Here is a 14,196-nt window from a genome sequence, read left to right on the forward strand (position 1 = left end):
TTGGTTTTCTCAGACGATTTTATGTTTGAATTTGGAGAAAATTAGAAGTAACCTTTATGATTCTTCATTTAAATTTGAACAGATTTGGGGACCTTTTATTCGATATTTTCATTTAATGTAATATTTACCCTTCTTGTTTTTTTTTCACTGTTTTTAATGGAGGTCGGGATTGAGGACGTGATTTTAAGTTTAACTCTGTTTGGTTTCAAGTTAGCCCATTGCTTTGCCTTGCTTTTAGTTAGTTGCACGGTGGGTTTTTTTTTGGGGTTTTTTTTTCCTTTTTTTCCATTAATATATATAAAATTTAGTATACTATTATGTTATCTTGGTTTCTTATGTTTAAATTACATTGTTTGTAGTTTTTTTTGGTATTGATACCTTTTGGAATTTTATTATACTTTAACATTGTATTAATGTTTATATGGCTTACCTTTTTTGTATACTTACTCAATAAAAAGATTTAAAAAGAAAGACATGCCCTCTTCTCATTACTACCATAAGGGAGGGGGTACAGGAGCCTAAAGACCCATATGTAATGTTTTAATGGGAATGGGACTATTCGACATCCCATTCCCATTCTGACATGTCTATCCACGGCCTCCTCTACTGTAAAGATGAAGCCACACTCAGGTTGGAGGAACAACACCTTATATTCCGTCTGGGTAGCCTCCAATCTGATGGCATAAACATTGTCTTCTCTACCTTCCGCTAATGCCCCACCTCCCCCTCGTACCCCATCCGTTATATATATATATACACACATTCTTTTTTTCTCTCTCTCTCTCCTTTTTCTCCCTCTGTCCCTCTGACTACACCCCTCGCTCATCCTCTAGGTTTCCCCCCCCTCCCCCTTTTCCTTCTCCCTGGGCCTCCTGTTCCATGATCCTCTCATATCACTTTTGCCACTCACCTGTCCAGCTCTTGGCTCCATCCCTCCCCCTCCTGTCTTCTCCTATCATTTTGGATCTCCCCCTCCCCCTCCCACTTTCAAATCTCTTACTAGCACTTCCTTCAGTTAGTCCTGACAAAGGGTCTCAGCCTGAAACGTCGACTGTACCTCTTCCTAGAGATGATGCCTGGACTGCTGCGTTCACCAGCAACTTTGATGTGTGTTGTAATGTTTTAGTAACAGTTTCTTCCTCTTTGCCATCAGCTTTCTGAAAAGTCTGTGAAACCCTGAACACTCTCTCACTATTTTGCTTTTGCACTATTTAAAAATTTTTTTTGTAACTTATAAGTATTTTTAAATCTTGCATTGTACTGCTGCCACAAAACAAGTTTCATGACATACATCAATGATAATAAACCTGATTCTGATTCAGGTAGGTTATAGCTAAGGTTTTGTCAGAGTATTTTTCAGCAATTTGTAAAAATTTGGATCATTGGGCAGAGATGAAGGTGGGGGTGATCATTCTCACATATACGCATGCTTCAAGCAGTTATGGGAGAATACACTGACTAAAATTGTGCCTTTGTTGGTTTTCCTTTTAAAGTAAGGTGTGTCTAACATGTTGGTATTGACAACATATTTTTATGTCCTGGAGGGCTTTTTAATTTCAACTGCATTATTTATCAAAATTCCTCTCATGCCTTTATTATTCTGCTCTAATATTTTACAGGTAAAATACTATTCCAGTTCTGGTGTGTTTCAGTCTGCAGTTGCTACTGGAAAGGAGTCAATTCTGAGCAGAAAGCGGCCATTTGTTGGGCGATGCTGTCATGTGTGTTCTCCATTAAGCAGGGTAATTATAGTAATATATAAGGTAAAATGCAGTAATAAAATACCTTCTGTATTCTTGCCATGCACGAATTATATTACAGTTAAGTAGTTAATGCTTAGCTCCATTAATTTGGTATTGGTATCCACTTGAAATGACTCACCAGATTTATGTGGTGACCATTTTTGACCATTGAAGCAGAATTAATCCAGTAAATCCATTGATTTTAATTGGGGAGACAATTTTTTCTTGGAGAATGTGGAAAATCAGGACACATTCATCTGCTTTCCGTTACGCATTTTCTCAAGCTTGTTTCCTGATGTCCTGGAAGTAAGAATTTTAACTTCTGTGTATAGGATATGGTTCAATAAGGAGCATGTTGATGAGACTAAGGATAAAATTTTATAGATGAATGTCTTTAATTTAATTTTATAAAATGCAGTTTAATGCAGTGAGTGAGCATCTGGGGGACAGTGACCACCACTCCCTGGCCTTCAGCATTATCATGGAAAAGGATAGAATCAGAGAGGACAGGAAAATTTTTAATTGGGGAAGGGCAAATTATGAGGCTAAAAGGCTAGAACTTGCGGGTGTGAATTGGGGTGATGTTTTTGCAGGGAAATATACTACGGACAATGTGGTCGATGTTTAGAGATCTCTTGCAGGATGTTAGGGATAAATTTGTCCGATGAGGAAGATAAAGAATGGTAGGGTGAAGGGACCATGGGTGACAAGTGAGGTGGAAAATCTAGTCAGGTGGAAGAAGGCAGCATACATGAGGTTTAGGAAGCAAGGATCAGATGGGTCTATTGAGGAATATAGGGTAGCAAGAAAGGAGTTTAAGGAGGGGCGAAGGAGAGCAAGAAGGGGGCAAGAGAAGGCCTTGGCGAGTAGGGTAAAGGAAAACCCCAAGGCATTCTTCAATTATGTGAAGAACAAAATGATGACAGGAGTGAAGGTAGGACTGATTAGAGATAAAGGTGGGAAGATGTGCCTGGAGGCTGTGGAAGTGAGCGAGGTCCTCGATGAATACTTCTCTTCGGTATTCACCAATGAGAGGGAACTTGATGACGGTGAGGACAGTATGAGTGAGGTTGATGTTCTGGAGCATGTTGATATTAAGGGAGAGGAGGTGTTGGAGGTATTAAAATACATTAGGACGGATAAGTCCCCAGGGCCTGACGGAATATTCCCCAGGCTACTCCACGAGGCGAGGGAAGAGATTGCTGAGCCTCTGGCTAGGATCTTTATGTCCTCGTTGTCCACGGGAATGGTACTGGAGGATTGGAGGGAGGCGAATGCTTTCCCCTTGTTCAAAAAAGGTAGTAGGGATAGTCCTGGATAATTATAGACCAATGAGCCTTATGTCTGTGGTGGGAAAGCTGTTGGAAAGGATTCTTAGAGATAGGATCTATGGGCATTTAGAGAATCATGGTCTGATCAGGGACAGTCAGCATGGCTTTGTGAAGGTCAGATCGTGTCTAACAAGCTTGATAGAGTTCTTTGAGGAGGTGACCAGGCATATAGATGAGGGTCGTGCAGTGGATGTGATCTATATGGATTTTAGTAAGGCATTTGACAAGGTTCCACATGGTAGGCTTATTCAGAAAGTCAGAAGGCATGAGATCCAGGGAAGTTTGGCCAGGTGGATTCAGAATTGGTTTGCCTGCAGAAGGCAGAGGTTGGTGGTGGAGGGAGTACATTCAGATTGGAGGGTTGTGACTTGTGGTGACCCACAAGGATCTGTTCTGGGACCTCTACTTTTCGTGATTTTTATTAACGACCTGGATGTGAAGGTAGAAGGGTGGGTTGGCAAGTTTGCAGATGACACAAAGTTTGGTGGTGTTGTAGATAGTGTAGAGGATTGTCGAAGATTGCAGAGAGACATTGATAGGTTGCAGCAGTGGGCTGAAAAGTGGCAGATGGAGTTCAACCTGGAGAAGTGTGAGGTGATACACTTTGGAAGGACGAACTCCAAGGCAGAGTACAAAGTAAATGGCGGGATACTTGGTAGTGTGGAGGAGCAGAGGGATCTGGGGGTCATGTCAACAGATCCCTGAAAGTTGCCTCACAGGTAGATAGGGTAGTTAAGTAAGCTTATGGGGTGTTAGCTTTCATAAGTCGAGGGATAGTGTTTAAGAGTCGTGAGGTAATGATGCAGCTCTATAAAACTCTGGTTAGGCCACACTTGGAGTACTGTGTCCATTTCTGGTCGCCTCACTATAGGAAGGATGTGGAAGCATTGGAAAGGGTACCGAGGAGATTTACTAGGATGCTGCCTGGTTTAGAGAGTATGGATTGTGATCAGAGATTAAGGGAGCTTGGGCTTTACTCTTTGGAGAGAAGGAGAATGAGAGGAGATATGATAGAGGTATACAATATATTAAGAGGAATAGATAGAGTGGATAGCCAGCGCCTCTTCCCCAGGGCACCACTGCTCAATGCAAGAGGACATGACTTTAAAGTAAGGGGTGGGAAGTTCAAGGGGGATATTAGAAGAAGGTTTTTTACTCAGAGAATGGTTGGTGTGTGGAATACACTGCCTGAGTCAGTGGTGGAGGCAGATACACTAGTGAAGTTTAAGAGACTACTAGACAGGTATATGGAGAAATTTAAGGTTGGGGGTGGTTATATGGGAGGCAGGGTTTGAGGGTCGGCACAACAATGTGGGTCAAAGGGCCTGTACTGTGCTGTACTATTCTGTGTTCTATATTTTTTGTGAGTACTTTTAAATAGTAATTTTGAAGCATCTTCATTAAGAACAGAAGGAGCAAGTTGCAGGCTTTGATGTGCTGGACTGACAGATATTTCAGTCTATTATTGCAAGGAGTATTCCAGTTAATACTCTTAAGAACATAAGAAATAGGAGTGGGAGTAGGCCATCTGGTCTGTGGAGACTGTTCTGCCATTCAATAAGATCATGGCTGATCTGGCCATGGACTCATCTCCACCTACCTGCCTTTTCCCCATAACCCTTATTTCCCCTACTATGCAAAAATCTATCCAATGTTGTCTTAGACCTATCTACTGAGGTAGCCTCCACTGCTTCATTGGGCAGAGAATTCTACAGATTCACTATTCTCTGGGAAAAGCAGTTCCTCCTCATCTCTGTCCTAAATCTACTCCCCTGAATCTTGAGGCTATGTCCCCTAGTTCTATTCTCACCTACCAGTGGAAACAACTTTCCTCCCTCTATCTTATCTATCCCTTTCATGATTTTATGTTTCTACAAGATCTCTCTTTCTTCTGAATTCCAGCAAGTACCGTCCCATGCGGCTCGATCTCATCGTCTAACTCCCTTATCTCTGGAACCAACCTGGTGAATCTCCTCTGCACCGCCTCCAAAGCCAGTATCTTCTAAGGAGACCAGAACTGCACACAGTACTCTAGGTGCGGCCTCACCAGTACCCTGTACAGTTGCAGCATAACCTCTCTTCTCTTAAATTCAATCCCTCTAGCAATGAAGGCCAACATTCCATTTGCCTTCTTGATAGCCTTCTCTACCTGTGAACCAACCTTTTGTGATTCATGCACAAGCACCCCCAAGTCCCTCTGCACAGCATGATGTTGCAATTTTATACCATTTAAATAATAATCTGCTCATCCATTTTCCATCCAAAGTGGATGACTTCACATTTACCAACATTGTATTCCATCTGCCAGACCCTTGCCCAGTCACTTAACCTATATCTCAATATTCTTCTGCATAATTTGCTTTTCCATTCAATTTACTATCATCAGCAACTTAGATATATACACTCGATCCACTCTTCCAGATAATTAATGTCCATCATGAACAGTTGCGGGCCCAGCACTGACCCCTGCAACACACCACTCACCACTGATTGCCAACCAGAGTAACACCCATGTTTCCCAACTGTCTGTTTTCTATTAGTTTACCAATCTTCTATCCATGCTAATACATCACTCTCAACTCTTATCTTATGGATAAGTCTTTTATGCAGCAACTTATCAAATGTCTTCTGGCAATCCAAGTGAGTAACGTCCATCTGTCCCCCTCTATCCACTACGCTCGTTATATCCTCAAAGAACTCCGGGAAGTTTGACAAACAGGACCTGCCTTTGCTGAATCCATGCTGCATCTGCCTGATGGATCCATTTCTTTCCAGATACCTCGCTATTTCTTCTTTAATGATAGCTTCAAATATTTTCCCAACTACAGACGTTAAACTAACTGGCCTATAGTTACCTGCCTTTTGCCTACATCCTATTTTGTACAGTGATGTGACATTCACCATCTTCCAATCTGTCAGGACCTGCCCGGATTCCAGAGAATTTTGGTAAATTATCACCAAAGCCTCTACAATAACTGCTGCCATTTCTTTCAGTACCCTGGCATGCATTCCATCAGGACCAGGGGACTTGTCTATCTTCAGGCCCACACGTTTGCTCAGCACTACCTGTTTGTGATGGCTATTGTATCGAGGTTCTCATCTTCCATTGCATCCATAACGTCTCTCTTTGGCATGTTAGACATGTCCTCCACCATAAAGACTGACACAAGATCGTCATTCAAACCCTCAGCCATTTCCTCATTACCCATATCAATTCCCCCTTCTCGTTCTCCAAGGCACCTACATTCTCTTTAGGTCACTATTTTTCACTTTATATAATTATAAAAACCTTTACTCTCCGTTTTTATATTTTGTGCTAGTATATTTTCATAATCTATTTTCCTCTTCTTTATTGCTTGCTTTGTGGTTCTTTGTTGCTTTTTAAAGTTTTCCCAATCTTCCAATTTCTCACTACTCTTGGCGATTTTGTATGAATAAGCCTTTATTTCGATGCCTTCTTTTATTTCCTTAGTTATCCAAGGCTGGCTGCCCCCAACCTTACTGTCCTTGCTTTCAACTGGAATAAACTTTTGTTGAAAAATCTCTTTGAAAGTCTTCCATTGTTCTTCAACCGTCCCACCATATAGCCTGTGTTCCCAGTCTATATTAGTCAAATCATCCTTCATCCCATTGTAGTCTCTTTTGTTTAGGCATAATACAGTTTTTTTAGATTGAACTATTGCACCCTCCATTTATATGAGAAACCCAATCATACTGTGATCACTCTTTCCAAGAGGATCCTTAACTGCAAGATCACTAATTTTACCTGTTTCATTACAGAGGACCAGATCTAAAATAGCACATTTCTTTGTAGGTTCAGTAACATTCTGTTCAAGAAAGCCATCACGGAAAGCCTCCTTGAGAGTGCCTCGACCAACTTGATATACCCAATCCATGTGCAAGTTAAAGTCCCCCATGATAACTGCTGTTTCATTCTTACATGCCTCAGATATTTCTGTGTTTATTGCCTGTGCCACTCTAATGTTATTATTCGATGGCTGATAGACAACTCCCGCCAGTGATTTTTTTATTCCCCTTTACTATTCCTGACTCTACCTGGATGGATTCAACATTCAGCTACTTAGATCCTGTACTGTCTCTCACTATGCCTGACTTCATCTTTAATTAAGAGCGCTACCCCACCTCCCTATCCTTCTGTATTACCTGATATCCTTGGATATTTAATTCCCAATCCTTTCCACCCTGCGACCATATTTCTGTAATGGCCACTAACAAGTTCACTGACCTTGCTTTGAACACTACGGATATTCAAAAACATTCACTCTTACTCCAACTTGTAGTTTATTTTTTAATATTATACTAGTATAATAAATATTTTACAGAGGTGTAATAAATTTTCAGTGAAGCCAGTGAATTTAAAAGCGGCATGAGAACCAGAGTCCTGGTGGGTTTTAAAAGAGCACAAGAACCAGGACCCTATTGAGTCAGAAGCCAAGCCATCAAAATTTTCAAACAATGTGATCGCAGATTATGGGAATTGTACTGTATTACATTATCCTGCAGATTTTATGCTTGTTGAGGTAAGTAATTCTTGAGTCAACAAATGGAGTAAGTTCAGCATTTTGCACCTAATGCCAGGATAGATGCAGAGTAAAGTTGTCCACATTACCCCACATACCCATCTTTTTTTCTTTTAAAAAGTTAAAGTAGTTAAGTCGAGTAAATTTTATTATTTAGGCATATACTGCCTATATGCAGGTGGGAATAGGACAGCCAGATGATAAGATTTCCCAAAATATGGCTGAAGGATGGAACAGTTGGCGTTCTTGATGATAAGAGTTATCTTGATTTTTTTTCCATCCATCCTCTCCCTTTCCATATAAACATTAATTCTTTATTCTTAGAACATTGCTCAAATGATAACCATTACGTAGATATATAGAATGAAATGCCTGTGCAAGCATGATCTTTCTTTTCTCCCCAACCCCCCCCCACCAATTCAATAAGTCATGAGAAGTTCAGGAATACTGGTTAGAACATGTTGTGTAGACGGACACCCAGATAGATCTAGGAGGCTGTTCAGTGAAGGGAATATCATTGTTGAGTTTATTCCTGCTGTGGTTTGATACGCATATTTGTATTTGAGATAGATTTTGGTGGATTGCATTTATGCCTTGGTTAATTTTTGCCTCCCTAATCTATATAAAAAAAAATAGAGCCCCGAGTACATTCATGACTCTAGTTTGATAATTCATCAAAGAATAGTGAAAGTTGAAGAATGGGCACGGTCATCTCAGTTGGAACTTGTTCAGCAAAGTGGAGACAGTGGTCCCAAAAATCTGGGCTGGAATCAGACTCCTATCAGTCGTGAAATGCTTATGTTACATAATCTAAATCATACCAATGCGTGTTAATGAACTATTCAGAATATCAAAGCTTGGCTAAAGAAATACATTTGCTAGAAACTTCTTTTGCTTGTATTTTGCACACAGTAAATATGATTTCAGTGCTTTGTCCTTTTGCTACCTAGGATAAACTGTTTAATGCCAGCATCCCTTCCCAAGGACTACGGAATGTTATTTATATTAATGAAACCCACACCAGGTATGATCTGAATCTTCAACATAATATTAGATGTGTTTTCTCTGTTTAATAATGATCAGTGTTCAATAAGCATATTAATATAATATTACCTCACTTGGCTGTGAGTCTGATTTGACATGAGGATGATGCCTCATTCAATTTTTGTACAATGTCTTCAGAAATGACAAGTATGACAATTGAATGAGCATAATTACATTCATCCTGATGTCTTTTCTATGTTATCATGTGTGGCATATATGTAATAATAGATAAATAATAAGATAACACCCTTTGCAGAGAAAAGATTTCTGAGATCAACTTAAAGGAGATTTTATATTTTGTTCCTAGTCCCAAAAAGTGCTGCATTGGTAATTTTTTACACAGAACGATAAACATTCATGTCTTTAACATTTGAAGTCAGTTGAGCTAACACCCAAATCAAACCATGCAAAAAAAGATTTTCATAAGTTTATAAGCAGGTCTTGTCGCTGAAAATGGATTGGCTTTTTCTACCATCAAGTCTTTGCCAAAGCAATAACAATATTTTAAGAAAAGTATGATTTCATCAGTAATGACCCAAGATCATGCTAACAACTAAATTGTATTAAGTTACAAATCAGTACAGTGGCTTTCATCTGAGTTTTTTCAGCTCTTTACTGGCATCCAAAGGGAATTTGAGTTTTTTTAAGATTAGATGCATCATTTGGAATGGTAGTTTCTGCTTGTTGTTAGCTGGAAATGATGTCGTCAAAGGGCTATGAACAAGCTCCCTGTCCAATTTGCATCTTTCATTGGGAAATGATGTATAGTACTGTAAGGGCAAAGGAAAGCAGAAAAAAACAAGCAGGAATGGGAAGAAGGTAACTTGAATTGCAGTAGACAGCTGTTGTGTACTTGTTCCCAAGAGACAGTGTTGCAAAATGAAAAATATTTATCTTAAAATTATGACCAAGCAGAATTTTTATTTATACTTTATTAACATCACTTTTGAAACAACATTTAAAAGGAAGAAATGGTCCTTGTTATCAGTGAGCAAACGCATTAATTATTTGCTGGTTTGGGGCAATTATATAATTCTTTTTTTACCTCATTTTTATTTATTGATTAGATATCGAGGCTGGTTGGCCCGGCGTCTCTGCTATGTCTTGTTTGTTCAGGAAAGAGATGTGCATCGTGATATGTTTCCCAGGAATGTGATTGAGAACGTTTTAAACAGCAACAGGTATGGAGAGCTGAATATTACTGATTGGAAGATTTACGAAGTGACAGACCACCACATACTATGTTAGTTTCTGTGTCCCACCACTACCTCTGCTTACAATGTTTGATTTTTTAAAATTCATTAATAAACGAATTAGATAAATGTTCAGGTTTTCCCCTGTTGTTATTTTATTTTAAATCAGGAAAACAACTAAAAAAGTAGTGCATTTGCCCTTTAGATTCTTTGATGTATTTGCCATCATAATGCATTGATGATTTGATAGAATGGGTGCAGTCACTGACATGTCATGTTAATGGTTTAGTGCAGGGGTCCCCAAGCTTTTTTGCACTGCGGACCGGTTTAATATTGCCAATATTCTTGCAGACTGGCCAACCGGGGGGGGGGGGGGGGGAAGGTGGGGTGGGGGGGTTGCTCAAGTAGGGTTAAACTCACCTCAACATGTCTTTTACAGTTAGGGTTGCCAACTTTCTCACTCCCAAATAAGGGACAAAAGTAGTAGTCAAATATGGGACACTTGGGTTTACCCCGAGAAAGACTACCATGACCATGAAGCCTTGCGCAGGCACTTGTGTGCGCAGGCGTGACGTGCGCATGTGCATATGTGCTGATTTTTTTCCCCACAAATCGGTTTTTGCTTAATCTTTCCGACTACACTGTACATACATTATTTCTACTTTATATAGGCTGTGTATTTATCATATCATTCCTGGTTTTACTATATGTTAGTGTTATTTTAGGTTTTATGTATTATTTGGTATGATTTGTTAGGTTATTTTTTGGGTCTGGGAATGCTCAAAAAATTTTCCCATATAAATTAATGGTAATTGCTTCTTCGCTTTACACCATTTACAAACCAATTTAGCCCAATATATGGGATGTCCCGGCAAATATGGGACAGTTGACAACCCTATGTTCAAGTTCAACAGTGCGTGACAGGGTGGAGCTGACTCATATCATTTCCTTGCGGCCCGGTGGTTGTGGACTGCTGGTTTAGTGTCACTTGTAGTATATGCTTAAACAGATCTCTGATCTTGGGTGTATTTTTGTGATACAAGTCAGGTTAAAATCTCAGAAGCAACACACATAAAAGTTGCAGGTGAACGCAGCAGGCCAGGCAGCATCTCTAGGAAGAGGTACAGTCGACGTTTTGGGCCGAGACCCTTCGTCAGGATTAACTGAAAGAAGAGCTAGTAAGAGATTTGAAAGTGAGAGGGGGAGGGGGAGATCCAAAATGATAGGAGAAGACAGGAGGGGGAGGGATGGAGCCAAGAGCTGGACGGTTGATTGGCGAAAGGGATATAAGAGGATCATGGGACAGGAGGCCCAGGGAGAAGGAAAAGGGGAAGGGGGGGAGAAAGCCCAGAGGATGGGCGAGGGGTATAGTGAGGGGGACAGAGGGAGAAAAAGGAGAGAGAAAGAAAAAGAATATGTATATAAATAAATAACGGATGGGGTACGAGGGGGAGGTGGGGCATTAGTGGAAGTGTGAGAAGTCAATGTTCATGCCGTCAGGTGGGAGGCTACCCAGAAGGAATATAAGGTGTTGTTCCTCCAACCCGAGGGTGGCTTCATCTTGACAGTAGAGGAGGCTGTGGATAGACATGTCAGAATGGGAATGGGACGTGGAATTAAAATGTGTGGCCACCGGAGATCCTGCTTTCTCTGGCAGACAGAGCATAGGTGTTCAGCGAAATGATCTCCTAGTCTGCGTTGGGTCTCGCCAGTATATAGGAGCCCACATCGGGAGCACCGGACGCAGTATATCACCGCAGTCGACTCACAGGTGAAGTGATGCCTCACCTGGAAGGACTGTCTGGGGCCCTGAATGGTGGTAAGGGAGGAAGTGTAAGGGCATGTGTAGCACTTGTTCCGCTTGCAAGGATAAGTGCCGGAAGGGAGATCGGTGGAGAGGGATGGTGGGGACGAATGGACAAGGGAGTCGCGTAGGGAGCGATCCCTGCGGAAAGCAGAGAGAGGAGGGAGGGAAAGATGTGCTCAGTGGTGGGATCCCGTTGAAGGTGGCGGAAGTTATGGAGAATTATATGTTGGACCTGGAGGCTGGTGGGGTAGTAGGTGAGGACAAGGGGAACCTTATTCCTAGTGGGGTGGCGGGAGGATGGAGTGAGAGCAGATGTGCGTGAAATGGGGTAGATGCGTTTGAGAGCAGAGTTGATGGTGGAGGAAGGGAAGCCCCTTTCTTTAAAAAAGGAGGTCATCTCCTTCGTCCTGGAATGAAAAGCCTCATCCTGAGAGCAGATACGGCGGAGACGGAGAAATTGCAAGAAGGGGATGGCATTTTTGCAAGAGACAGGGTGGGAAGAGGAAAAATCTCAGAAGGGTTGCTTTGGTTATTTTCCACAGTTAGACAAAGAGTCCTGCCAAAGAAATTGTGATCAAGATGCTATTGTGATCTTTACAAGTACTTTATATTTATACATCAAACAACTTTGCTATTTTAATCTCATAATAAGTTTTCAGTTGAGGCATAGAAGATGGTCAAGATGTGTGAATCTCGAGCAACTAATTTTTCTAAAATTGATCGGCAGCCATTCTGTTCTTGACTGGTTGCTAGCAAATTGGGTTCAATTCTGCCACTGTCTGTCAGGAGTTTGTACTTTCCAGGGTGGCATGTTAGCCTAGTGGATAGCGTACCACTATTACAGCGCCAGCAGAGTTCATTTCTGCTGTTTGTGAGGAGTTTATACATTCTCCCCATCATTGCATGGGTTTCCTCTGATGTTCCAGTTTCCTCCCACATTCCAAAGATGTATAGGTTAATAGGTGTATTGGAGAAATCTTCATTAAACATCACACCTATCTCATGTGACTCAAGACATAAGCAGCTCTACAGATCACTAAGGGATCTACTGTTTCCCGGCCACCCTTTTATTCTAAATATAGCTATAGAACCCTGTTGGATTTCCTTTAACCTTAGTTGCCGGCTCCATCTCAACTCTTCCTTGCATTCAACAATAAAATGTATTTGATTTTTAACTTCTATATGCTGTTTTAAAATGTTATTAATCTGAAATGTTAGATCAGTTTCTCTTTCTTGATTTTAGAACTGAAAAGTTCACTTATTTCTCTGTCTGCACATATACTGCCTGGTCTACTAAGTGTGTTATTTATTTTAGTTTTCCAATATCTGCAGTTTTTGGCTTCCCAAGAAATTTAAATGCATCTTTACGTGGTTAAATTTGCAAATCTTTCAGGAAGTATTTAATTTTTAAAAATGCCATGGTGAAAACTGCAGATTAGAGCAGACTGGGTTTGAAATGTACTGGAATTTCAAATATACGCAATCTCAATGGCTCTTTACACGGTCTTGGACCACCTGGACAATACAAACACCTGTGTCAGGATGCTCTTCATCGACTATAGCTCGGCACTTAACACCATCATTCCCACAATTCTGATTAAGAAGTTACAGAACCTGGGCCTCTGTACCTCCCTCTGTAATTGAATCTTCAACTTCCTAACCAGAAGGCCACAATCTGTTTCTCCTCCTCGCTGACGATCAACACTGGTGCAACTCAGGTGTGTGCTTAGCCCACTGTTCTACTCTCTCTATACCCATGACTGTGTGGCTAGGCATAGCTCAAAGTTGGTGATTATACAACCAATGTTGGTAGAAGGAGATGAGAAGGTGTACAAGAGCGAGATATGCCAACTAGTGGAATGGTGTCACATCAACAACCTTGCACTCAACATCAGTAAGACCAAAGAGCTGACTGTGGAAGTTAGGAAGGGTAAGACGAAAGAACACATACCAATCCTCATAGAGGGATCAGAAGTGGAGAGAGTGAGCAGCTTCATGTTCCTGGGTGTCAAGATCTCTGAGGACCTAACCTGGTCCCAACATATCGATGCAGTTATAAAGGAGGCAAGACAGTGACTATACTTCATTAGGAGTTTGAAGAGATTTGGTATATCAACAACAACACTCAAAAACTTCTATAGATATACTGTGAAGAGCATTCTGACAGGCTGCATTACTGTCTGGTATGGGGTGGGGGTTGCTACTGCACAGGACCGAAAGAAGTTGCAGAGGGTTGTAAATTTAGTCAGCTCCATCTTGGGCACAAGCCTACACAGTACCCAGGACATCTTCAAGGACTGGTGTCTCAGAAAGACAGTGTCAATTATTGAGGACCTCCAGCACCCAGGGCATGCCTTTTTCTCACTGTTACCACCAGGTAGGAGATACAGAAGCCTGAAGGCACACACTCAGCGATTCAGGAACAGCTTCTTACCCTCTGCCATTCAATTCCTAAATGGTCATTGAACCCATGAACACCACCTCAGTTTTTTAATATTTATTATTTCTGTTTTTGCACAATTTTAGTCTATTCAATAT

At 41.0% G+C, this 14,196-nt stretch overlaps 1 protein-coding gene across 5 annotated transcripts in view; it reads left to right on the forward strand.

Annotated features, from left to right (window-relative positions):
* Positions 1–14,196, forward strand: part of gpam (glycerol-3-phosphate acyltransferase, mitochondrial) — a 179,494-nt gene that overhangs the window by 88,431 nt on the left and 76,867 nt on the right. For all 5 annotated transcript variants that reach the window (XM_063072075.1, XM_063072079.1, XM_063072076.1 and 2 more), the window contains 3 exons: positions 1,620–1,742; positions 8,565–8,638; positions 9,726–9,839. In XM_063072075.1, coding sequence (XP_062928145.1) covers positions 1,620–1,742; positions 8,565–8,638; positions 9,726–9,839 — 311 coding nt within the window. The remainder of the gene's footprint in view (positions 1–1,619; positions 1,743–8,564; positions 8,639–9,725; positions 9,840–14,196) is intronic.

This window comes from Mobula hypostoma, chromosome 19, assembly GCF_963921235.1.
Source record: "Mobula hypostoma chromosome 19, sMobHyp1.1, whole genome shotgun sequence".
In the NCBI taxonomy this organism is placed as follows: Eukaryota; Metazoa; Chordata; class Chondrichthyes; order Myliobatiformes; family Myliobatidae; genus Mobula; species Mobula hypostoma.